Raw genomic sequence first — 27,875 nt, 5'->3', positions numbered from 1 at the left:
CATTTGCTGTCCATTCCTAATGCTGATGGGACAATGAAATTCAGGAGGTCAGCGAGTATTAGTTTGAGATATAGCCAATTTTCTGAAAGGGTCAAGATATATTGAAGCTTTATTCTCTGTCAAATGGCGAGGTGGCTTGGTTGGAGACCTGTAGTGATCTGCAGAACCTTGCAGTCTGTGCTGCGAGTCCAACACTGCATCAAGCAGCAGTCTGTTGGACTGTAAGACCTGGGCACAGCCCTCTGGTTCTGGGAGGGGTAGAGCTGAGGACGTGGCGCATGCGCAGTGTGTGGGGCCACCCTTTCTGTCAGAGTTTGGGAAGTGGAGTGAGATTGTGAGGAGGGATACGGAGATTACTCTGCGATAGGCATGTACTCCGAAAGCAAAGCGTGTAAGCAGTTGGAGGTTCGCTGTTGATAGAAATGTTGCCTGGAGCTTCCGGACTCAATGTAAAGTCGCGCTGCTCGGGCGGGGGAGTCTGGCGCTCTTACACTCACTTTTCACTTTCGACTTTAGTTCGAACTGCGAGCTCTTTTTAAAAAATCATTTTTTTTAGTTGCATTAGGGCATGGATTAAAATAATTGGTGACTCTGAGCTTGTCTCTTCGACAATGTGTGACAGTATGAGGATGTTCCTTTGGTAGGTTTACGTTTGTATCTATGGTAATGTGAGTTTGTACCTTTCACACTGTTGGTTGTAACTATGGCATTTTAACTTCATCTTTGGCACTATGAGTTTGAACCAGTAGCAATGAGAGTTTATTCTATGACACTGAGTTGTACGGTGCCTTTGACACAGCCGCTCCCACCATGTGACTGTCTGAACTGACCTGGGACCATTCTTATTTATCGCCATCGGTCGCTTCTCTTTCCATTCTTCCAATTACCTCTGCACACCCCCCCCCCCCCCCCCCCCCGAGAATCCATGCTTGAACCCTCTTACTTTGTTCTCATCTGGCATCATGTGAAAACACACTCAGTTCCACGTGTTGCTGAACACATTTAGTTTCACCAGCTGCCCCGATCTTCCACTGTCTCCGAATTATCAAAGTTAAAAATCACACAACATCAGGTTATAGTCCAACGGATGTATTTGGAAGTATTAGCTTTCAGAGAGCTGCTCCTTCGTAAAGTAGCTGCCTGTTGGAAGAGCAGCGCTCCGAAAACTAGTACAGTATTTCCAAATAAATCTGTTGGACTATAAACTGTGTTGTGATTTTTAACTCAGTCCACTACATTATCCGAATTATCAGGCTACTTATCTGGCATCCAGTACTGGATGAGCATACACTTCCTCCAATTACGTATTGGTAGTCTGAGGTAATTCTTATTTGGTCCCCAGCAGGTTTCTACTTGCTTCTGGATTAGTGGGTGCTGGAGGAGCACAGCAGTTCAGGCAGCATCAATCTCTCTCCCGCGCGGCTATCTGAGGCTGAATCAAGCTGGTCATAATCTTTGACCTCAATCTTCTTATCCACACCACCTTTCCAATCAATGACATTCCATCTCCCTCTCTCGGCTCAGTTGTTGCTGAAGCTTGCATTTATGTCTTTGTTACCTCCAGACTTGAACATTATACAAAAGAAAACAAAATCAGGTCTCGTCTCACATTCTTTCACTTTGAATTTTGTGATTATCCGATACTCTGATGCTAATGCCTAACTTGCACCAAATGCTGTTAATTAATCAGCCTGTGCGCTCGCTGGCTCTTGGTTAAGTTACTGTTCAATTTTAATGTTCTCACCCTTGTTTTCAAATATCTGCATGACCGATGCTTTCTTACCTCTATAGCGCCCTCCAACCCTACAATCCTCCGATACGCCTGTTTCTCTCTCATTCTGATCTCTTGAGCATCCGAATTTTTAATCCTTCCATATTGGTTCTCCTGACTTTAGCTCCCCAGACTCTAACTCTAATCTTCGAAGACTCTCCATCTCACTTCTCATTTTTGAGATACTCCTTTAAAAAATCTTCCCTCATTTGACCAAACTTATGGCCATCTCCGTGTGTGTGTGTGTGTGTGTATATATGTGATGTCATTCCTTTTGTATCTGTTCCCCAGAAGCATCTCGGGCCATTTCATTCGGTTAAATGATTTAATACTGATTATTGTAGTCCTGAGATTGTAGCTATAGCACAGTGAGTGCACCTGTCTGAAACTTCCTGTGGCACTTAATACCTGGTGCCACAAGTATTCAGACCGTGCCTCGGGGACAGAGTTTGAGAGGAGTTTCATTTAGCAGCACAGAGTTTGCCACATTGTTGGCACTGAGTACACCTGTGAGACTGTGGGACTGCAAGAGTTGGGAGCTCTGGCACCGAGTTCGAGTTTGTAGCTGTGGTATTGCTTAATAATACAACGGTGCAGATATTTGTGATATTTGATGATTCCTGCATCCCGACGGAGAGTTGGGTGGCGAGGCATCGACTTGGTCCTCACTGGTGAACGTTTGCTAAGATTATCCATTAACCCGTAACCTGGGATGTTTGGTAATCGCCCTGTCGCGATGTATTAAGCAATCGAATGAATCAACCAACAGCACCCTGTTTTTTTTAAACCTCTGGAAAGTTAGCGGAGAATTTTCGACACTGAGTACGCAGAGTGAAACAGCGGGTTAGAATGCGCTGGAGAATCGAAATACTGGAGGACAAGACAGGAACAAATCGGTCAGTTCCCAAAAATTGACAGTTGATTACGTCTAAACTTAACCCGTAAATCAAGGTGGACGTGGATTTTAATTCTGATCCAAACTTTGAAGCGCCGCGAAGTTTATTTTAACTGAGAAGTGAGCCTAAAAGAATCACTTTTTTTTATATAACTCACGTACGTAAATACTAATGACATTAACTTAGATCTTTGCCGTTTTTATATTTACAAATCCGAAAATTTATATTGCTGGGTCGTTGAACAGTGAGATATGTCTGAATTTAATTTTTGGATCAAAGTAGTGAGCAGACGGGCGGTGAGATTGTTCTGTATTATCGCCCGTTTCATTTTGTGACATTTTACTTCTGACTCTTTTCAAGGGGAATGGTCTGTTTGTGAAACAGAATAATGGGGTCAACCCTCGAACTTCTTTCAGAATGGCCAGAGAAGATTCTGTGAAATGTCTACGCTGCTCCCTTTATGCGATAAATTTTCTTTTCTGGGTGAGTATGAAACAAAACCTGACTTGTTCACTCTTGCTCACAACTCTCAGCTAAACAATTGCTATTTAGCTCTCTAAACTAAGTGTTAGTAAGATTGCAACACTGCTACTACAATCTTTTTTCACCAATATTGAACGAATTGATTCCCTTGCTTGAACTTTGGATGTTCCTGAGGGAAATATTTGTTTCTGCTACTTTTAGTGACCTGTTGATAGCTATCTCATCAATATGTGGACAGAGCACACTTGTTATTTACATTATGGTTAATTTTTGTGGTGTCCTGATACCATGGTCAATAATCCTTAATAGCATTGTATCTAATTTGGAACAAATAAAATGCCATGTACTATTCTCAGTTAATTTTCATCTTTGCACAACTTTACATGATGCATCAAAAGGACTTATTATAACAACGGGGCTTCAGTCCACTCTGTTTGAATTGATTGGAGAAGCTGTATTTCCAAAGGATATCAAAACAGCTTTATCAAAACAATAGTTTCTAATTTGATGTAGATTCTCAACATTCTGGTTCAGAAAGTAAAAGAATTTTAGGATTAAGTTTCACAATGTGTTTAGAACTGCTCCCTAATCTGCATCACAGTGTAAAAAAATTGCTGATACCTGTGACAGATCATGAGTATATTTGTTAGTCATTGACAGAGTTTTAGAATCATAGAGATGTACAGCATGGAAACAGACCCTTCGGTCCAACCCATCCATGCCGACCAGATATCCCAACCCAATCTAGTCCCACCTGCCAGCACCCGGCCCATCTCCCTCCAAACCCTTCCTGTTCACAAACCCCTTTTAAATGTTGCAATTGTACCAGCGATCACTTCTCTAGCTTCCCACAGGGTTCTAGGGTACACCTGATCAGATCCCAGGGATTTATCCACTTTAATGCATTTCAAGACATCCAGCACTTTCTCCTCTGTAATATGGGCATTTTTCCATATGTCACCACCTACTTCACTACATTCTATATCTTCCATGTTCTTTTCCACAGTAAATACTGATGCAAAATACTCGTTTAGTATCTCTCCCATCTCCTGTGACTCCACACAAAGGCTGCCTTGTTGATCTTTGAGGGGCCCTATTCTCTCCCTAGTTACCCTTTTGTCCTTAATGTATTTGTAAAAACCCTTTGAATTCTCTTAACTCTATTTGCCAAGATTATCTCATGTCCCCTTTTTGCCCTCTTGATTTCCCTCTTAAGTATACTCCTACTGCCTTTATACTCTTCTAAGGATTCACTTGATCTATCCTGTCTATACCTGACATATGCTTCCTTCTTTTTCTTAACCAAACCCTCAGTTTTGTTAGTCAACCAGCATTCCCTACACCTACCAGCCTTTCCTTTCACCCTACAGGAATATACTTTCTCTAGATCCTCGTTATCTCATTTCTGAAGGCTTCCCATTTTTCAGCCTTCCCTTTACCAGCGAACATCTGAACCCAATCAGCTTTTGAAAGTTTGGCCTTTCTCCAATTTAGAACTTCACCTTTTAGATGTGGTCTATTCTTTTCCATCACTATTTTAAAACTAATAGAATTAAGGTCACTGGCCCCAAAGTGCTCCCCCACTGACATCTCAGTCACCTGCCCTGCCTTATTTTCCAAGAGAAGGTCAGGTTTTGCACCTTCTCTAGTGGGTACATCTGAATCAGGAAACTTTCTTGTATACACTTAACAAATTCCTCTCTATTTAAACCCTTAACACTATGGCAGTCCCAGTCTATGTTTGGAAACTTACAATCCCCTACCATAACCACCCTATTATTCTTGCAGATAACTGAGATTGCCTTACAAATTTGTTTCTCAATTTCCCTCTTACTATTAGGTGGTGTATAATACAATCCCAAAAAGGTGATCACCCCTTTCTTGTTACTCAGTTCCATCCAAATAACTTCCCTGGATGTATTTCCAGGAATATTCTCCCTCAGCACAGCTGTAATGCTATCCCTTATCAAAAATGCATGTCCCCCCTCCTCTCTTACTTCTCTTTCTGTCCTCCCTGTAGCATTTGTATCCTGGAGCATTAAGCTGCCAATCCTGCACATCTCTGAGCCATGTTTCTGTAATTGCTATGATATCCTTGTCCCATGTTCCTAACCATGCCCTGAGTTCATCTGCCTTCCCTGTAAGGCCTCTTGCATTGAAATAAATACAGTATTTATCATCCTACCTTGTTCTCTGCTTTGTCCCTGACTGCTTGACTCGCCCTAGTCTCCGATTGATCTCTTTCCTCACTATCTCCCTGGGTTCCACTAACCGCACCTCCCCCCCCCCCCCCCCCCCCCCCCCCCACCTTACTAGTTTAAATCCTCCTGAGCAACTTTAGCAAATCTCCCTGCCAGTATATTTGTACCCTTCCAATTTAGGTGCATTTTTGTCCTTCTTGTATAGGTCAGTCTACCCCAAAAGAGCCTCCAATGATCCAAAACCTTTTCCTTCCTGTGTTGTTGGTTCCAATGTGTACAATGACCTCCTGCTGGCCCCTCTCCCCCTTGAGAACATTCTACACTTTCTCTGAGACATCCTTGATCCTAGCACCAGGGAAGCAACACACCATTTTGATTTTTCGCTACTGCCACAGAAATGTCTGTTTGTATGTCGGACTAGAGAGTCCCTAACACAGTCAACCTCTTGGAACCTGATGTACCCCTCATTGCATTACAGCCAGTCTCAATACCAGAAACTTGGCTGTTCGTGCTACATTCCATTGAGAATCCATCACCCCCTACATTTTCCAAAACATTGTTTGAAATGGGGATAGCCACAGAAGTCTCCTGCACTACCTGCCTACCTCTCTTACTTTACCATCTATGTGACTGTACCTGCGACTTTCCCCCTTTCCGATAACTTCCATCTGTCATATCCCCTTGCTCTTGTACATTTCTCATTGCCTTTAACCGTCTCTCCAACTGAGCCAATCCAGCTGATAGGATTTGTAACCAGCGGCATTTATTGCAGATATAATCCTCAGTAACATCTCAACTTTCCCTAAACTCCCACATCCGATAAGAAGAGCATATCACTCTACTAAAAGCTATTTTTGCTTCTTTCAATCTGCAGACCCAGAAAATAGCACTGTCTTATTCCTCTACAAAACATTGCTCCAGGTTAAATTAATACTTATGGTTTATATTTTAAATTTAATCAAGAGGCATATCTCAACAAAACATATAATTAAGAAAGAACCCACTCTACTCACTACTGCAGACTTACTATAAGGCCATGCTTAAAATACCCATTTATCTGCTTCTGTGCTGTGACCTCTCCCAAACAGGTTCCTCTAAGGTTAGTTGTGAATTTCACTGTTTGTTAAATTTCCCAGATGCACTCCGATATCCAGCAATGCATGAATTCAAACAGCAAAGGCAGTAACTGTATATTTTTCACAGATTGACATTTTTAATGCTTCCCAATATACTCCAATTATTGTAATTAGATGTATTCTACATCTATATTCTGTAATATTTCCAATTATATTTATAACAAAACTTAACACAATTTAACACTGCATCATTATGGGTAAAGCTGCATCATTATGGGTAAAAGGAAGTTGAAAGTTATCTTATATATTCAACCTCCTTTTTTTAAAATGTTTTTCACAACCAGATATAAGTAAGTTCAAAGCCCACTACAGGCGCACAAAAATCAAGACTGACACTGCAATGCAGCATTCGCAGAGGTGCCAGTGGTCATATGTGGCATTAATCTGAATCTATTCCCCCCCCCCCCCCCAGCCACCTCCAAGATGTACATAAAACTACCCTCTGATATTATTTTGAAGAAGAGTATGGGCAGTTTCCTGTGGTGTCCTGCCCAGTATTAGTCTTCAACCCATATCATAAACAATTGGTCTGGTTATTATCATCTTTGCTCTTTGAGAGATTGTGCCATGCACCAATTTGTTGCTTCAATTCTCATGTTGAAAAATCATGCAAGTTTTTATTTTCATAAAAATAATAACTTAGCCACATCTAAGCCATATGAAAAAATCATAACACCATTTTCAAAGCCTAATTTTTATATGATGAATTTGAACTAATACTTGATGTTACTTGAAATACAGACCCCTTTTTTTTAAAAGAAAAGGTCTGACTATAGTATCGTATCTGCATATTTGTAGCACAGAAATATCCTGTGGTTAAAAGCTGATGCGCGGTAAAATGGAAAACCTGTTCAGCAAAAGGAAATTGCTGTGCCATTTTAAATATTTACCTACAGAATAGTAAATAAAAGACATGCATATTTTACAGCTGATGTCAGTGTGTGTTCTGGGTGTGTCTGCATGGATGAGAGATTACCTGAATAATGTACTTGTGTTAACAACAGAGACCAGGTATGTATAAACTAAATAAATAAATTCTGTAAATGGGGTTACTTACTTAGTTTGTCAAACATGAATTGTAACTGCATGTTTACGATGTGGTACAGTAGTTGCCATCCAGAAACAACATCTGTAAATATCAGATTCTACATTCCATCTCCTGCATGGCAATGATTTTCTTTCACTTTCATTTGATATTTAAACTCAAAACTGGAATTTTATAATAATTTGAGCACAGTTTCTCATCTTCATTTACTTTCCTTGCCTTTTTTTACCACAATTTGACCAACCTTACAAGCAATTAAACCTTTTTAAACATTAAATTGCTTTTAATTATTAAGGTGAATATTAGATATCAGTTTTGAGCAACTTTTGTTAACAGTATTCATCCTTTGGGGGTGCAATTTGAAAATGTAAGATGTTCATAATTAAGTTTGGTGGCTTGATTCATAGAAACCGATGATATCCAATTACTTGACTCTGATCATTTTAATCTCTTTAAGTCGGGCTTCAAACATGACAAATTTGGTACTAAAAGAGAATATACATCAAAATTGAAGTAGACATATGACTTATTTTGCTTTAAAAAGCTTACACATCTTAGGAAATGATTTTCATATTTTTGTGGGTTAATTTTTTAAAAACATTTATTCGTAGGATATAATGATGCTGGCTGCGCCTGCTTTCATTTCCATCTCTAATTACTGTTGAGAATGTGGTGATGTTATTAAATATAAAAAGGCAATGGTTAGCTATTCTCTTGTTGGAAATGACTATTTCCTGACATTAGTGTAATCAGCTGAAACCCAGATATTGTCCAGGTAATGCTGCATTTGGTTACAGACTGAGTCAGTATCTGAGAGATCATGAGTGATGCTGGACTGTACGCTGTTATCAGCGAACATTCCTTCTTCTGACCTTAAGATGGAGAGAAGGTCATTGATGAAGCATCTCTGAAGATGTTTGGGTGTAAGACATTCCCTTGATCTTATATGGTGATGATCTGAGTGGAACTGAGATGGCTGACCCCTCCACCCCAAATAATCGCAATCATTTTCCTTTGTGCCAGATTGTTTGATAGCCCTCAGGCTCCTTGTAAGTGCTCTTGTCAGAAACAACTGCTTGATTATCCTCCTCCCATTTTCGATTCCTTGGCCTTGTATGTTTTAACGTCACAAAATCACTTCTGAACACCTTTTTAGATTAGACTAGATTCCCTAAAGTGTGGAAACAGGCCCTTTGGCCCAACCAGTCCACACTGACCCTCCGAAGAGCAACCCACCCAGACCCATTTCCCTCTGACCTAACACAATGGACAATTTAGCATGGCCAATTCACCTGACCTGCACATCTTTGGACTGTGGGAGGAAACCAGAGCACCCGGAGGAAACCCACACAGACACTGGAAGAATGTGCAAACTTCACACAGACAGTCGTCCGAGGCTGGAATGGAACCTGGGACCCGGGTGCTGTGAGGCAGCAGTGCTAACCATTGAGCCACCGTGCCGCCTCAGTGGAGAAGTTTCCTCCATATTCTCATTACGTCTAGTTTTATGAGGATTCCTTGATGCCATACTCAGTCAAATGCTGTCTTGATGTCAAGGGCAGTTACTCTTGCCTCACCTTTAGAATTCAGCTCTTGTGTTTGAGCTTAGGTTGAAATAAGGTCAGGAGCTGATTGGCTCTGGTGGAACCCAAACTGAGCATCACTGAGCAGATAATTGCAAAGCAGGTGCTGTTTGATATCACAACTGATGACTCCTTCATCACTCTGATGTTTGAGAATAGACTGATGGGGCATTAATTGGCTGAGTTGGATTTGTCCTGCTTTTTATGTATACAGAATGTACTTGGGTTTATTTGCTTATATTGTCTGGTGGATGCCAGTATTGTGGCTGTTGTACTCTGTCTGAATATTAAATTGTTTTTTAAAGTGAATGTACAAAAAATTCTGATTTGCACCAAGAGCTTACCATCAAATAGTTATACATTATCTACAATCACATTCAAGGCAAAACTGTAATATTATTCATACCTTGCATCTAATATGTCAGAAGTATTTAGATAACCTTACAGAATTTTTTTGGCAAATAATGCTATAAAATTTATCTTATAATTTATGACTACTAACTCAATTCATGGTCTTTTAGAAGCACAGCATTGGTTGCTATCAGAGCAGCTTTAGTGATGGCTGTGGGCTGTTCTGTGCTGGCAGCAACAAGCATCATAGTTGAAACAGCTATGAATTTCAGACCTGAAGTAGAAAACAAGATTTGTTGCTTCTTTTTTAAAATGGATTTTCTATCTTTAGATAACCCCATACCATATACTAACCTTGTGCTGGATTAGTTGTACAGTTCTCTGGCCAGTGTTATGATTACTTTTGCAGGTGTGTTCTAGCATGGTGTGCAGGATGTTCTAGCTAGGTGGATAAAGAACTAGTTGAGCAACAGGAGACAGTAGTAGTTGAAGGGAGTTTCTTGAAATGGAGAAAGGTGACCAGTGGGGTTCCACAGGGATCAGTGCTGGGGCCACTGTTGTTTGTGATATACATAAATGATCTGGAAGAGGGCACTGTTGGTATGATCAGCAAGTTTGCAGATGTCGCGAAGATTGGTGGAGTAGCAGAAAGCATAAGGGACTGTCAAAGAATACAGGAGAATATAGATAGACTGGAGAGTTGGGTGCAGAAGTGGCGGTTGGAGTTCAATCTAGACAAATGTGAGGTGATGCATTTTGGCAAGTCTAATTCTACAGTGAATGGAAGAGCCTTGGGAAAAGTTGATGAACAGACAGATCTGGGCGTGCAGGTCCATTGTACCGTAAAGGTTGCTGCACAGGTGGATAGAGTGGTCAAGAAGGCATATGATATGCTTGCCTTCATTGGACGGGGTACTGAGTAGAAGACCTGGCAGGTCATGTTAAAATTGTCCACTACGTTGGTTCGGCCGCATTTAGAATACTGTGTACAGTTCTGGTCGCCACATTTTCAAAAGGATGTGAACGCTTTGGAGAGGGTGCAGAGAAGGTTTACGAGGATGTTGCCTGGTATGGAAGGTGCTAGCTATGAAGAGAGGTTGAGTAAGTTAGGTTTGTTTTCATTAGGCAAAAAGATATTGGGAGGGGACCTGATTGAAGTCCACAAAATCATGAAGGGTATAGACAGGGTAGATAGACATAAGCTTTTTCCCAGGGTGAAGGATTCAGTAACGAGAAGTCACGCTTTCAAGGTGAGAGGTAAAAAGTTTAAGGGGGATACATGCGGCAAGTACTTTACACAGAGGGTGGTGGGTATTTGGAACGCGTTGCCAGCAGAGGTAGTAGAGGCAGGCACGGTAAATTAATTTAAGATGCGTCTGGACAGATGCATGAATAAGTGGGGAGCAGAGGGATACAGATGCTTAGGAATTGGGCAACAGGTTTAGACAGTAGATTTGGATCAGCTCAGGCTTGGAGGGCCGAAGGGCCTGTTTCTGGGCTGTAAATTTTCTTTGTTTTCTTTTGTTCTTTTGAGGTCATGTCAATGGGGAAATCTGAAGTAACAAAAGTCCAGGTCTTCTGCTCCCAACTGAGGTGTAGTAACTTTAGTTTATGCTCAATGGTCTGAAACTGTGCAGATGAGATTAGGGTATGGGGAAACATATAGAACATTTTTGAAGTATAACACTGATCATTGGCATGATTAGACTCTTTTTAATGAACTTAGTTTTTAAAGGCAATGGAAAAATAACATTCTATAAAAATTGAATGCACTACATTGTATTCATTAACTGACTGTTCACTTGAGCTCATCGGAACAGGCACAGTCTAAAACTGTGCTTGCAGTGTCTTGTGGTGCAATGGCAGTATCTCTTCCTCTGGGTTAGAAAGCCTGTTTTGAAGCCCACCTGCCCTGGAAGTGAATCATAACTTATCTGAACAGTTAATCATAGAAGATTAATAATAATTAAACTTGTGATTGGGTTAAGAGGTGTGTGCTTATAGTGTGTAACTCAGTCAAAATAAGTCTAAAGCTTGGTGTTAATTCTATCCTTTATGAATGTCTTTCTGAAATAGAAAATTGTTCACTGTTGAGACTATTCATCAATAGTTATTATGACGTATGTTGAAAAAAAGCATTTAATTTTCATCAAAGAAGGCAACTTTGTTATGATATAACATGACGAAGTAGAGAAGTGCATGCAGTATGAATGATGTGAACATGCCTTTGTGTTTTCCATCCATTTGCAATATTTTCTTTTCACTTAAACAATGCCTGCTGGTAATCAGGGTAATAGTCATGCCTCATTGGGGTAGCTCACTGGAAATCAAGCCCCGTTATTGCTGGAGTCATCACAAAAGCTAAAGGTTCTGTGAAAGTATCCAAAATTCCCCAATCTTGCAACAAGGTTTTCCACTTAGTAGTATAAGTTTCATGAAGAGTGAATTTGCAGTGTTAATGACCCTGATCCCTGAAAACAGTATGGGATCAAAGATGAATTTGAAGTGTGTGATGACTTTCTAATTTGTTAAAAAGGAAAAAAACAAACTGCATGAATCCAATAAAAAGAAAACATTTTGAAATAGATGTAAGCCGAAAGATGATATGATTACCAAATTAACTTTTGAGAAAATGATAGTCCTCCTTATGGTATTCAACCCTGTTATGGTATTCAACAAATGTCACAATTGATTGCAGAAGTTCTGGTTTGACCAAGGAAATGTTGTCAAAGATTCCTTCACCTGAGTGCCATGCAATGCCTCCTGCTGTAGAAGTGTGCATGTGAAAACCATGGATATGGACATCTTTAGGACCCAGCCTGTGGTGTCATTTATGATGAAGCACATGCTAACACGGTGACACTCACTATTTAGACTAGACAGTTAAAAATAGACACTTGTACAGGGCACCAAGAGTCATTAGAATTGATGCCATTGAGACTGTAAAAGAAATGTGACAAACCTAAAGAATAAAAACAAGTGATTTAATATTAACCATATTAATGAAAGCTAGAGTAGGGACCAATGAGCTAATCCAAATTTCTTCCTTAGTGAATCCATATGATGCCAGTATTCATTGGTAAATTGTACTTATTTTCTAGTCCTTCTGAAGAGAATCTTTACTGTTTTCATCTGTAAATCTTGTCTTCATATCTCTACACTTATTGCCATTATATAATACCATAAATTGGAGAATATGTCAAAATTTACACCAACATGTAAAAAATTGTACAAATTGTGATTACAGATTTTTGGTATTCAATAATGAGATTTGACAATTTATTTCGAGGCATATTCCATAATTGTTGTTCATCCAAATTGTATGGTACTAAAGCAACCATCAGTAGTTATCAGGATGAAAACTGATGTTTTCATTGTGTATTTATTTGAAAATCAATCACAGCAATGTCTTTTGGTACCATTAACTCAGACTTCAGTTTTCTTTTGCAGGCTGGAAGAAGCATTCATTTTGACATATTTTTCAGTGATCCACCCCATAATGATTGCTGTGTGCTGTTTTTTAATAATAGTTGGAATGCTAGGCTGCTGTGGAACAATAAAGGGAAATCCATTGCTGCTTGCTTGGGTATGTATATTTTTAACAGCTAAGTGAATGCTCATATGGCTTATGTCTGAAATATTGGACTGAATATTGCCTCATATTATGAACTTGGAGGCAAGGAGACTGGGAGCAGTGACTCCCCCTTATGTGTTCCCAGATGGCCTGGGAAAGTGGAATGACTCTCTGCTCGATGGGCAGCAATTAAAAAAGACTCACTTGTGCTACAGGTGATTCCACTGGAGGGTTTCCCCTCCATTCCTAAGGACCTAGTGTCTTTGCCTTCCTGAACATTTCATTAAAATCTTAGCCTCCAAGGGCAGCTCCTGGTTAATACAACTTTCAGAAATTCCAACCTCGTCGATAACATTCACTTCTCCCAGTGGAGCTGCCAAGACACCAGAACACCGGCCATTTAATTGGGTTGCACCAACAGGAGTCCACTGTCCTTAATTGGGTGGCCAACATGGAGGCATCCAATTTGGACACACCTTTGGGAAGATTGCAACACCAGACTCAATCACAACAGATGCAGGTTTGAAAGCTCTTCATTGGAATCCTGAAGCCCAGGGGAAAATTCAACCTGTTATCTTCATTAGAATGTGATACACGGCTTGGTTAAATGTAAGGTCTCAGATTTTTGCTGGAGGTGGGCATACACTGTTAATTAGAATTGCTTTTTTTTTGGTTAGGATATTAAACATTGTCACTAAGATGCTAGAACTGTGAACTGATAATGGGTCATGAAGTGGAAGAGGGTATCTGAGATTAGAGTGAACAGGTCAAAACAGCATATCTTCGTAAATAATTAGAGGGAAAGATAGAGCAAATATAACAAAAAAAATAATAAAAACTGAGTTTGATCTGATAGTAAAGAACCCCAACAATTCTCCAAACTGAAGGAACAGCATGCTACATTACTTTCTGGACAAGAAAACTTGATTTGAAGTTCATTAAAAATGATCATACAGTGAGGAAGGAATGCATGCATTAATTCCTAGATTTAATAAACAATGAATGAATAAATTCAGCATATTCATGAGACTCTCAGAGGGGCTGATGATGGGATGATGTTTTCACAAAGCTAAAGGTCACCCAGTGCCATTTGTCAACTAATATGTGATGATTTGCAATTCATGGGCCATTTCTTCTTTCCCTCAGATTGCTGAACATTTTTGCATGTGAATAGCACATGTATTGTTCATATTCCGCAAAATCTGTCACAATTACATTTTGAATTTAATAAATCTAAAAGTTTTCTTTTGTAAACTAATGTTTTTTGCTCATGTTGATTGAGATTTAAGAGCAGCAAATGCTGATTTACCTCTGAAACTATTACTGAGTCACAAGTGTAGTGCAAAAGATGGAAGAATTCCTGACTCATTGCAAAGCAAATAGTTCACAGATTGTTGGACTCTTCTCTGCGCCACCTTCGTGACTTGAATATTTCAATTTTGATCAAAATAGAGTACAGTAGGTTATGCTTTTCAAGTATTTACAGTAGGGTCTGTACATTAGCATGACTTTATATTCAGCTGACTGAACAAAATAACTAACTATGCATTCCATTTGTTTACTTTCCTGTCACTGTAGGGTTAAGCACCAAATTCACCTCAGATCCCTTCCCATTTCACATTTGGATATTTTTGCATTATTCATGTCATACTTTGTTTCTCCATGAATCTGTTAACTTCTTGAGTCTGGGAGTTATATCTAAGAGTTCTGGCAAAAGGATGTAAGTCTGCTGTGTCTTTTCTCAGTTGTTTGCAATGCTCAAGTATAAAAACAAATTATTTTTTGTTCAATATCAGAATACTTGACAAAAAAGAATAATCAAGTCTCTCAGTTTAAAGAAAAATAAAGCTGAGCTGAATGAAATCCATCTGTAAGTTAATCAGAAACAAACAGGAATTGCAGGAAAAGCTCAGCAGGTCTGTCAGCATCTGTAAAGAGAAATCAGAGTTAACGTTTTGGGTCTGGTGAGCCTTCCTCAGAACTTTTTTGCTTGGTGATCTGAGTATGAGAAAACTAGTCAATAATGCAATTTTCTAGATAATTGAATAATGCAAAAATAGAAAGATTTATCAAAATGAGCAACCCATGTTGAGAAAAGCTGACTATCTGGCCAAGATTTTAAGGCGTTCAGGGAATCACAAACTCATTAGGCGCTATGTTTCCTACCGTGTCTCCCTGACTATTGCACTATTTGGCATTTAACTAATGGCAGGACAAGATGTGGAGAGACACTCGCCCCAAGGAGTTAGGCAGCAGATTCATATATATAAGGCCCTCTGAAAGGTGGTGTCCTGACATCTCTCTGCATGGTGAATCTGCCAGCTAAGTTGGCTTCCTAATGATGCCAACAGCATAATCATATGAGTCGAGAAGACTGGGAAGGATGGCAACAACTGCAGGTCCCATGACCTCCCTGGAGGGGCTTTCTCTCTGATCGTTGGCCTTGTGAATTGTTTTCAACTTTTTCTTAACTTATCTGCTGTAGGTCTGGTGTTTTCTGCACTCCTCAGTAATGACCATCTCTCCAATGCTTCTGTGAAGACTTTAGAGCCACTGGTCCTATGATCAGACAAGCTGCATGAAGATGAAGGGCTTTAGCCCAAAACGTTGATTTTCCTGCTCCTCGGATGCTTCCTGACCTGCTGTGCTTTTCCAGCACCACACTAATCCTGAAGCTGCATGAAGAGTTCACCCACCATCTTTAATTTAATTGCAGGCCACGAGGTGCCCAGTTAGGTATTCCTGCCAGCAAAGTGTGGACTTGGAACCTGCTTTTTATTCCAGCATCTGTGTCCAGGCACCCCTCATAAAAATTCAGCCTTTTATGTGAGTTGTTTCTGCCAGTCATTTTGGTACTATCATTTACACAGAGAAAGATAATTTATGTGTGCTAAATCAAGTATTATTTCAAGACTTGTTTAGTGTCCGATTCAAAATTATTAGTTACAGGTTCCAAGTTAAGAGGCCTAGAAAAATATGTATGTTTCTGCTCAACAATGAGATATACTGATTCATCAGTGTACATAATGCTTCACTGATGTTTCATCTTTTCCGACTAAGCTTCATGGCAGTTTATCCATGAAGATCTGTGCCTCCTGGACCTTGGTAATTTATGTTAGCTTGCTTGACTTTCACAGATTTCTACCACGGCATTTGTCTGCTAGTGTAGAAACAGTTGATAGTCCAGAATCTGTTTTCTCTTTCTACAGTTTCCTCTAGGAATGTTATCTTCCTTTTGTTCTGTATCTTTAACTTCTTGACCATTTTCCTAGTTCCATGATTTCCATTTTTTGGGAAAGTTTCTTCTTGCAGGATGTTTTTGAGATGAAGATGTTGTTTACTTACAATCATTTTTAAAAGTCTTCCAAGCTGCCACTCTCTTAACACTCAGCTTGGACATTTATTGCATTATGTTTCTGTTTGCAGCCACGTTTTATACAACTTAATATGGTTGAATTTGTGATTCCTGCTCTTTTTAGCATTCTGTTGGCCTTTTAGGAGGGTGATTTACCATTGACTGTGTCAAGAATTTATGATGTTATTTTGCAGTATTGCCCAACTTTGGCAATGGCCTCAGATGTGCAGTGAATTGGATTATCTGTTCTAATGTCAAGTCTTCATTTAATTGTAGAAACTCTAACAACTTCTCATCTCTCACACCAATTACTATGCGGTCTCTAATTATTTAATCTTTCAAAGCTCCAAGCCTACAACATCCTGCTAGATGATATAAATCATTTCAAATTCTCCCAAATACAGAGATCACTGTTTAAATCTTGCCTATTCTATTACTAATTTTTTTTTCTGGTTAAATCATGATGAGACATATTAATCAATGCATCGCAGTCCATTGTGCTTTTTCCTACCTTTTTTGCCATCACCAGCTGTTCACTCCACAGATGTAAAATCTCCTGACTTGAGGGTGCTGCTCTTTTTGAAGCCATTCCAGAGCACTTGAATGGCCACTTCCAGGGCTCCCGCTCTGGCCTCATTTACCAACCACCAATATTATCAATTAGTTGAGACTTTGGCAATGACTCTTCTCTACCAAAGCTGCTATCCTTATGGACTATTGTGTCTGACTGACCTGGATGAGTACTTGAGTTATTCTTTCTTGCTGTTAAAGTGTTCCAATTCTGTACTTTTCTGTCCTACTCTGTTGTTTTTGGATGGCTAATTCCATAGCTTGATTTCCTGCATTTTGCACTTTTGCTACTCTGTAGACTTGAAATCTAAGTCTTTTCGGGGCCTTTCCCTGCTTTTGGAGTCTTCTTTTCTAGCTTTTATATTTCTTGATATCTTCCAAGCTCCTGTCCTGCCTTCAGAGTATTTCCTTTATAGTTACATCTTTGGACTCTGTTTTAACTTTGGATCCTGGTTTTGGAGGTTTTTACCCTAGTTGTCACTGTGCTTCACCTTGCACATTTAAGCTAATTCTGCCGCATGCAGATTGAGATGCCTGTCTGGAGAATTCCTGGGCTATTGATGTCTGCATGTATGTTGTCCTTGAGGCTACTTGCTCCTTATCTGTAAGGCTCTTCAACTCCTTACATGCTGTAAAACTGCTTTATTTGCATCTGTATAGTAGGTTATCAAACACAGCTCCCTGTTGTAGTGTGTAAGACCTTTCTCTCTCCATGTTCTGACTTCTGGTCCTGATGTTAGAGCCATGTGATCATTTATATCATGATGATTTATATTAACCTCATAAAATGACAATATAAGTGAGGAGAATTACATGTTGTCCAGTTTCCGAGAGTGATCAAACCTAATTTGATTTCATTCAAATTGAGCAGATCTGATGCACATAAGTTTCTGTGTAGCTTAATTTCTGGAGCTTGGTGTTTGTACATTTTTTAGACTTTAGTGAGACCTATTAGTGTACTAAATAAATTTTAAAATTATATAAAATATCTTATTGAGATAACTTGTAATATCCAACTAGTGTGCTGTTTTGATATGGTTTAGTTTATAACAAATGTATTTTGGGTAGTACGGAGTATTAAGATCAACCTGAATTCCTTTTGCATGCATCTTCTAAATTAATGTGATAAGTACCACACTATATTACAGTAATTCATGTGGTTAAAAAGAAGTACTTTATCTTCAACTGATAAGTTTCTAAAATCTGAAACTTCTGGGGATATACCTGGTATATTTTTCTGGTACGGGCTGAAAATGTGTTGCTGGAAAAGTACAGCAGGCCAGGCAGCATCCAAGGAGCAGGAGAATTGCTCCTTGGATGCTGCCTGGCCTGCTGCGCTTTTCCAGCAACACATTTTCAGCTCTGATCTCCAGCATCTGCAGTCCTCATTTTCTCCTCGAATATTTTTCTGGTATACAAGATTGGAATTCTGTGCATAAATAATAGTGATAAACCAGTTCAATATAGTCAAATTCTGGTACATATGACTAGTGTAAGAAATTTCCACCTCCCCAGAATTATATATCATTGCTAATAACATAATATTGAGGGCAAAAGCTGCTGCCACAGAAATTGTTGGTAGTATGGTATGGCTTGTACCCCTCTAATCTAGCAACCTTGGAACCAGCCTTCAACAGATGGACAGTTTGCTGACCAAAAAGGTCACATGTCAATGTCGGTAATTTAAAAGTACTATGCAACTTAAAATAATAGAATTATATATATTCCCAAGTACACTTCCAGCTGCAGTCTGAGGTGCAGTCTTTGTGCTGCTAATGATAGTTTTGCTTTGAGTACCAAATGGACAGAAAAATTGCAAGTGCCAGACTTCGGAGGTCTCTGGACAAAAGCATGCCGGATTAGGGAGATACAATTTGTAGTTTCCCTCTCTGGGGTTGAGAGAGCCTGATCTTGTTGTAACTTGCTCACAATTGTAAAGCTAATATCAGTATGCTTGTATTTAATCCTTATTGATTTGCTTCATCTGATTTTGGTCATGGTCTTCCCTTTTCTGTTACTGCATTTTGTGTCATGTTTTAAATAATAATACCTAGTGGGAAATTGTATAAAAATCAACATGAGGCGGTTGTGGCACAGTACCTCTAAACAAGGAGACCTAGGTTCACATTAAACCTGCTCCAGATGTGTTTCATAACATTTCTGAAGAGGTTGGTTTAGGAAAAATACATAAGAAAGAACTTTGTAATAAACAATAACAGAAAGTTCTACTGGTAATTTGATACATTGTTTAATACTGTTTCCATCTGTGTGACTCAGATATTTATGAAAATAATTCAACTACAGTATTTGCCATGCAAAATAAATCTTTGTTATGTTTTCACAGTATTTTGGTATCCTACTTGTAATATTCTGTGTGGAACTAGCCTGTGGAGTATGGAGCTATGATCAGGATTATTTGGTGAGTACCAATTGGATGTTTTAAAATCAAATTTATATTGATTAGTTAAACTTTTTAATAGAACATTTATACTCTTCACCTAAAAAAAAGTTCTCCAAAGATCCCATGGTCTATATTACACAATTTATAGTCACATTCATTTTATTATGTGTTGCACACTACTTTTGCATCTGTGCTGAGGCGTATGCATATATTTTCAGGAAAGCATTTCAAAAATTTGGGAGGAAGTTTGCAGTAAAGTATAGTTTAGAAGTATGAAAGGTGATCTTATTGAAACATGCAGGATTCTGAGGGGTTTTGACACTGTAGATGTGAAGAGAATGTTTCCCTTCATCAGGGAACTTAGAACTGGGTGCAAAGTTTCAACGTAAGTTTCTTATTTATGAGATTTTGTTTTCTTTGAGGACCATTAATCTTTTGGGATTCTCAATCCAAGGGAGTGGTAGAAGCTGGCTTACTGAACACAATCAAAGCTGAGTTAGATAGATTTTTGGTCTATAATGGAGTTAAGCATTTGTTGATGCAGGCAAGAAGTTAGAATTAAGATTCAGAATCAGCTCAGTTGTGGTCTTATTGTATGGCATAGCAAGCTTGAGACACCAAATGATCTACCCATGCTCCTATTACTTTTTCTTATCATGTACTTTCAACTGATACAGAAACTTTGGAACTATTTTGTGTTTTCCTTTTCATTTCTCTCTTCTATAACATTTTTTATTGTCTTTTTAAATCTGTTTTCAGATATTTTCAGTATTTTAATTTCCAGAATCAATAGCTAAGAAAAAGCTTCAGTAATGAAACTGCATGTTGAAATGATTACCACATTAAATGAGTGCTAAGATTACAGTTGATTCTGCATCTTTTTACAAATGAACTACTTATTTTAGAGAAATAGATACACTCCATCTATAACCTGCCTTTGTTGCCTTCATCACTTTGCCTTTTGGCTTCTGCTCCTGTCTGTTGTTCTTCGCTCTTGAGTTTCTCTTCCTGAATACATTTGTTTCTCTTTGCATCATCTGAGTTCTTTTTTTTTCAGTTGGATGTGTGATAGAGTGGCAGATCAAGAACTGACTATGACAAGTTCTGTTTCTGGTCATGGTTGGGATGAAAATGTGTGTATCCCAGACCTCCTTTCTAATTATTTCACTATCACTTATACTTCCTCTTGTCCTTTTGAGTTTTTTGAAATTCTCCATATTGCTTTGTCTTTTTGTGACCTACTCAACCCATAATCCTCCTCCTCTTCATTCCACTACCAATCCTTAATTGTATCCACTGCTAACTGTTTCTGACTTCTTGCATGGTGAGAGCTACAGGTCCCTTCAATTATCTCCCCTCCATTTCTCCTACCCAATTTACTCAAGCTGGCGTTATTGGCTTTCCAATTTTAGCAAATGTTAAAAAGAATTCAGGTTAGGATGAAGAATTACACTGGAGGACAATTTTGAGCAGTGCTAAATGGATGATAAGCTGTCTGAGGAAGTTATCTGTCCATTATATAATCCCCTCAAATTGCTAAAATAAAGTGGAATCCATAAAAAGTATTGCTTTCTTCTTGATTACCACTCAAGCAGGGAGGTTAAAATTACTCTCATTATCTACTTGCTTTCCCTTATTTCTCTGCATGTCCTTTTCCTTTAGTGTTTTCATCTCTCACTCTGTCTCCTAATTTCATCAGTGGCAATAATTAGAAAGTTAAATTAGAGACTTTTTTTTGCTGTAGAATTGACTTTTTTGGGGGGGTGCGGGTGCAGTGGGTAGGGTGATGTGGGGGGAGAGAGAGAGAGAGAGAGAGAGAATGAAAGCTTCTCCACTGACATTTTTCAATTTCCTGTTCTAACTCTGGTGGATCATCCATGAAATTTCTGGTGAAATAGCCTGAACATCCATTTACACAATTTCTCTAGAGATCAGTGATCCATTCTGAAATAGCGTTAGTAATAGAAATGATGGGGAGTTCCACTTGACGTCAGCAGAGATAGGCCAAGCATGTAAAGAAAGATTCACTTTGTAGCAAGCGATGGTAATTGTTATCTAGACACGTATGCAGAAACTGAATGTGAAATTCCCATAGAATCTTTGGAAACTTGGTATAAAAGCATGGATTCCCTCCCAAATTACAAAGACTACATCATCGCGTAAAATTTTGATGGGTAGCCTGTGATTGTACAGGTTTAAAAGGAACACAAGCCCATCTGTATGATAGAAAATTGAAATGATATCATGCCACACAAATTGGACTGAAAAGGAGGACCAAGTTTTACAAAAACTTTCCATGAAGGGAAACTTAGCAATAAAATGTAACTGGTATGCATTATAAGAATGAGACTAGCCTCAAATACACTCCTAATGTAATCTTTTGACCTAGGGTACAAATAGGAGCTATCATTTTCTCCCTCCACAATAGCTTTCCCAGGTAAATTTTATACCATGAAACATGATTCAGATTTGTCTCAAATTGCTGCCCTCTTGTATATGATATCCTTACCACCACCTCACTGCCCCTTTATGTTGAAACTTTGAGTCTGATGATAAATAAGAATCAAAATAAATGAGGATGCAGTTTGACATTGAAGTGCATGAAACCTATCCAATCTAATGAATTAGTTGTTGCACTATAACCAAAGGCTGCAAGCATGTTCACTATTGTTAATCCCATCCATTTTTAATAGCTCAATTAAAAAGTCTGTTCATTCTGAACTTGGAACAAATTAATGTCCTCCTTGATATTATATGTGAATTCCTCTGCCAAAAAAAATCACCATTTAGTTTCATATGATTTGTGAGATTCAAAATGAAAAAAAATCATATATGTACATAGAAATGGTTGAATAAGACATTCCAGTATAGCACAAAACCATTTTATCACAACAACCTGTCATTTTATCAGAATAGTTCATCAAATTATCTACATAGTGAAATACAAAATGTACACTGTAGAATATCTACTGCAAACATTTAACATTTAATATCAAAGCATACATGTACTGTTTGAGATTCAATAACTTGATTTTGTAGTAGTAGCTGTAAGGAAATTGGAATGTCAAACTGCCTTACATGACAAATTATGGTGATAATAGTTTTACTTTGTGTTTAAAAAACATTTATCATTCTTCTCCAAATGCATTTGTTGAAGCAAAACACAGTCAAAAAATGTATTACAAAGGACAGAATTGTTAGTTTTGGTGGCATGCTACAATTTGGACATAGGCAGCTAAAACCGCACAAGGATAAAAACCCTGTGACCTCCTATTGCAAGATAGTTCAAAAGGCAGCAACAGCAACAGTTCAGTTGCCTGCGAAATAAGATTGAGTGACAATTAAAGTAATTAGCTTTTTAATGACCATATGAAGTTACTCCACCAGCATTTTACTGGTATTAGAATGGCCCTCACCAAGCAATATTCCAACTATATAAATGTAGCTTCCCAGGAAGTGGAGGCTAGAGTTTCCATCTTTCCTTTGTTACTGAGAACTTCATATCCCACAGAAGGGTCTAGCTAGCCCCAACAGTGACAATGGCCACCACTGTCTCTTCAAGGCATGACATGCTTTCAGCATTCACCTCTCCATCACCAGGGACTGCCTATCATGGAACACTAAAAGAAAATTATCTCCGGCCCTTTAACAGAGCCTCTACATGGAGGCAACCTCAGCAATATCCACCTCCATTGGTCATGCTGCCAAAGCTAGGGAGGATACCATCCCTTTGTATGGATCAATAAATTGGAGAGGAAACCTTCTTCATGGAGTGACATTCTTGGCAGTAGCTTCTTAATTAACTGCCACTGATAATACCTCAGACATGGTCCCACTGTCCACCCACAAGGAACGTCCATTTGGATCTTGCAATGAGACTATGGCATGTCGATAAAATGCCAGCTACAGATTTAACTCGAGAACTTATTTAGCTAGTCATGAATTCCTAATAATTCAGAATTGAAAAGCCACCTTTATTATTTAATGATTATTATTTGATCCATGTTCATTTATTCAGTGTTCCAATTTTTCTACCACAGTATTTCATTAGCTTGAGAAATTTGTCTGTTGAAAGCATTTATGTATAAAATATTTCTAACACCAACTAATTTTAATTATTACCATGTGTTAGTAATATTATTTTAAATGTGAATTTTGTTTTAAGATTATGAGATATAATCTCAGATTTCTAAACTGGTGCAGAGCATTTCAAACCTTCATTAGCCTTGTGAATTTATCTTTTGCATTTGTTTGGGTGCTTCTTTATTTCATTTGCACAGGATTTGGCTGTTGCTTCATGTGCATCTAGCAAACAAATTTGGTTGGAATAACTTCATTATTTTATACATATTTTATTAAGAACTTTTAAAAATTCAGCTTTGTATAAAGAAGTAACTTTTCATAGATCCAAGTTGATCATTTCCAATATTTGAGATTAAAGGTTACAAACCAGCGTGCCTTAAGTACATTTTGTAGAGCTCAGGAAAGTTATCACCTGAAGGAGGTGGGAAATGCTAGATGCATCAGTAAATGCTTTCCAGTGCTACTCATGCGCTTCTACTCAAAATCTTTCTTCCCATCCCTCCCTCTCAACATCCCCATCCACAAATCTGGTGTGGTCTCTCACTGTCTCCACTGCAATCACTCTCTCCATCACAATTTTTCTCACCATTCCCTTCTGCAACCACCCTCACTCTCCTATCCACTCCTCTTTCCTATAAGCACTCACTGTGATTGCAGCATTGTGATCTCTTCCATTGATTTCTCCCTTCCCTAGATCTTTCACCCAACACTTTGTCCTCCCATATTGCTTCCCACCATCTCTCAGTCCATTACGTACAATTTTTTAGCGATTGCTGAGGAAAGTGCTCAGCTATCCTAGTCTGCAGGTTTCTGTCACTGTCTTTCTATCCTGAGCAGTAACAGCCCCTCAATCCTGTCAGTTGCCATGTGGGGAATGGCACAAAATAGTCTAATGAAGTTAAGTTCAGGAAGACCTCTGCATTTCTGGAACTTTTGGGCTTCAATTCTACAAATGTACACCAATTCCCTCCACACCTTTTGACATTATTCGAAATATTAAAATAATAATATCACCTTCCAAATCAAAAAAAAACTTGGTGCGGCAGCATGTGATAATTTTGCAAGTCTTTATAGAGGACAATAGATTAAAATTCTGTAATTAAATGGAAAATGTAAGTCTCTTCTTTGGATTTGTAATGTCAAAAGGCAAGACTTCCAACCAATGTAGACTTGTACATTGAACCCTATCATCTAATTCGGTGTCTGTATGTATAATTCCCACAAATGAATTTACAACTCATCAATTTGATGAGAACTGTGAATTAGCCAGATTCTGAAACTTCACCTATGGCCTATATTTTCTATAACAGAGAAAGAGTTATTTAAGCAATTGGGGTAATGCAAGTTATATTTTTATTCGACATGCAATGCTATCCTGTACAAGTAAAGTGAACTATTTAATCTTGGCCAATTTCCAACAGGTAACACACAAAATGAGAAAATTGCCTGCTATCTCAACTGTGTCCATGGTTGTTGTCTGGAATGATTTTCTAGTTCCATGCATTCTTTAATGGAAATGTAAAAGTTTGCTTTTGTGTCTCTGGAAGCATTCATTTGAAAGACATTTACACCTCAAAGTTAATGAAGAAACTCTATAGAAATGAAATGGTGATAGTACAACAGATATCCAAATCATTTGCTAAACAATTCTCAAGTCTACCTTTTATTCTGTGACTGAACTGGGTAAATATGTGTGAGACTCATAAGCCAACTGAAATAGTGCTGGTAGATCAAGTGTTGCAGCAATTTGCTCCTGAGTTCATGGTTCAAGTCTTATTGCAATTGATGGAAGTCTTTTGTTTTTCAAGCTGTAAGTGACTTTCTCAAAAAGCAATGAGAGATAGTCAATAAATGTTGACTTTGTTAATAATGAGCCCAGAATGAATATCCCAAGAACAAATTTTTAAAATTCAGTTTGACAAGTTCAGCCTATTCCTAACAACATGTGCAAAAGTGAAACCAAGAATCTCATTGGCAGAGGGTAAACTCAGACGGTTTTTTTGTGTGGGGAGTAGAAGTTGCACACTGGAGTAGCAGGATGCGTTTTGCTCCGTTTGGGGTGAAGGCATTATTTAAAATTAAGCATCATTCAGTGCAGTACCAGAGAAGTGCTACATTGTTCAGGTTTTAATCATTCAGATGATAAGCCATCTGCTTGTTTCAGCTGGATTTAAAAAATCTTCCTTACTTGGTTGTATGTAGATAACATAATTTGTTCTGGTTAGCTAATGATTAAATACCAGTCAGATTACATCAAATAAGAGACCTAATTTTAACCTCACTCTCCTGACTGGAATGGATGGGGTTAAACATGAGGGAGGGCAGGGTTTTAACAATGTCTCCAAACCATTCCTTCCCTCTTCCCCCAACTCCAGAATAATCGGGCTTTTGTCCGAAACATCGATTTTACTGCTCCTCGGATGCTGCCTGAACTGCTGTGCTCTTCCAGCACCACTAATCCAGAATCCAGAATAATTCAGGCAAGGGAGGACTGGTTACCTCAAAATAGGGGCCCAGGGGGCATGTGGATGTGTTTTTGTGGTAAACTACATGGCAAAGTTGCATCCTGGTGATGTTATGATGCATAACCATTTTCACTGTAGGTTAAACATAGACTGCATGGTCTAAAACCCACCAGTGAATGCTGGCTGCAGTCATAGTACTGGCTAAAGAAGTGTCAGGTAACATCTGAATCATAGAGTCATAGAGATGTACAGCATGGAAGCAGACTCTTCGGTCCAACCTGTCCATGCCGACCAGATATCCCAACCCAATCTAGTCCCACCTGCCAGCACCCAGCCAATATCCCTCCAAACCCTTCCTATTCATATACCCATCCAAATGCCTCTTAAATGTTATAATTGTACCAGCCTCCACCACATCTTCTGGCAACTCATTCCATACATGTACCACCCTCTGCGTGAAAAGGTTGCCCCTTAGGTCTCTTTTATATCTTTTCCCTCTCACCCTAAACCTATACCCTCTAGTTCTGGACTCCCCGATCCCAGGGAAAAGACTTTGTCTATTTATCCTATCCATGCCCCTCATAATTTTGTAAACCTCTATAAGGTCACCCCTCAGCCTCCAATGCTCCAGGGAAAACAGCCCTAGCCTGTTCAGCCTCTCCCTATAGCTCAAATCCTCCAACCCTGGCAACATCCTTGGAAATCTTTTTTGAACCCTTTCAAGTTTCACAACATCTTTCCGATAGGAAGGAGACCAGAATTGCCTAACCAATGTCATGTACAGCCGTAACATGAATCAATGGATAAAATCACGTGAGCAAAGCATAACAGGTTTTCAGTTGTCTTTGACATCCATCTGTTGTTCTGACTAGGTTGAGCAAAGTGTGTTGTCTTTTCTTAGTTCAACTACTTATCAGGGCACAACATAATTTTAATTGTTTTATCTGGTTTCAGATACAGCCAATCAAATGCTATATGTGTAATATACTTAAATGAGCTTAGAAGTAAGATTTATTATAAAACAGAACTTTGTCAAAGACAATGCAAAAATGGGTGATGGACTTTGAAAATGCAAACATAAAGATTAACCACTCTAAATAACCCCCTCTTCCACCTCCCCCGCCCCCCCCCACCCCCCCCCCCCCCCCCCACACACACACACACACACACACACACACACACACACACACAGAGTCAATAAATCTTAGTTATTGAAGATTAAAAGAATAAGCTTTGAAATGTACAGATGGCTGTTGGTCTGACGTTCTATGTAGGCAAGTGAGACCAAACATTCCCAGTTGTCTCTGGGATCTTGGCAGAAACAGCTTGCTCAGGAAATATATTTCCAAGATTTCTTCCATTGCTCTTCAAGAGGGCAATCAGGTTTCAATCAATTCATCACAAAGGTGCTTCAGCAATAAGAGACCCAGGCTGATTTGCTTGTTCTTTCACAGGCTTTCTCCAAATGAAAATCAGAGTCTGCTAAACACCTTTCAAATGCCTTAAAACACAGTAAAAAAAAAGGGGTATTTTCCTGAAAGTAAATTCAAGCAACCAGGATCAGCAAATATCTGGAACCAAGTATTTTCTAGGAAATGCCTTGCTTTTTTTAAAAACAAGTTGCATAACATATCTTTGCATTTGAACTTATAAAGAAAAGAAAACAACCAGGCATTTATAATCCTTTAAACTCAAGCAGCAAAAAGTCATAGCACTGTGCAAATTGGGAGTCAAAATTTACTCTGATGTTTCTTAATTGGTAACTGCTGCAGTTTATTATTTACTTACAAGAAAGTTTGGAATGTAATAGGTACTGCTTTTTATTCAAAAAAAATCTTCAGTAAATGCCATAACACCTTTGACAGATAAAGTGCCATGCTGAAATTGGCATAGACATTTATGTAAATTGCAGATTTTAAAAAATTGCCAATTAGCAAATACTTTCCTTCACAATCTATTTA

At 38.7% G+C, this 27,875-nt stretch overlaps 1 protein-coding gene across 4 annotated transcripts in view; it reads left to right on the top strand.

Moving 5' to 3' along the window:
* Positions 1 to 306: 306 nt before the first annotated feature.
* The window catches only part of tspan12 (tetraspanin 12), a 49,466-nt gene continuing 21,897 nt past the window's right edge, over positions 307 to 27,875 (top strand). Inside the window, exons 1-7 of one of the 4 annotated variants that reach the window (XM_072551531.1) lie at positions 435 to 449; positions 557 to 640; positions 2,570 to 2,667; positions 3,028 to 3,150; positions 7,416 to 7,498; positions 12,917 to 13,052; positions 19,310 to 19,384. In XM_072551531.1, the coding sequence (XP_072407632.1) occupies positions 3,085 to 3,150; positions 7,416 to 7,498; positions 12,917 to 13,052; positions 19,310 to 19,384 (360 nt within the window). In that variant the 5' untranslated portion in view covers positions 435 to 449; positions 557 to 640; positions 2,570 to 2,667; positions 3,028 to 3,084. The other 3 variants (XM_072551532.1, XM_072551530.1, XM_072551533.1) reach the window with 3 other exon arrangements.

The sequence above is a fragment of the Chiloscyllium punctatum genome, chromosome 32 (assembly GCF_047496795.1).
Source record: "Chiloscyllium punctatum isolate Juve2018m chromosome 32, sChiPun1.3, whole genome shotgun sequence".
NCBI classification, from domain to species: domain Eukaryota; kingdom Metazoa; phylum Chordata; class Chondrichthyes; order Orectolobiformes; family Hemiscylliidae; genus Chiloscyllium; species Chiloscyllium punctatum.
The sequence above is the reverse complement of the archived record's forward strand: the minus strand, read 5'-3'. Positions and strand labels throughout refer to the sequence as shown.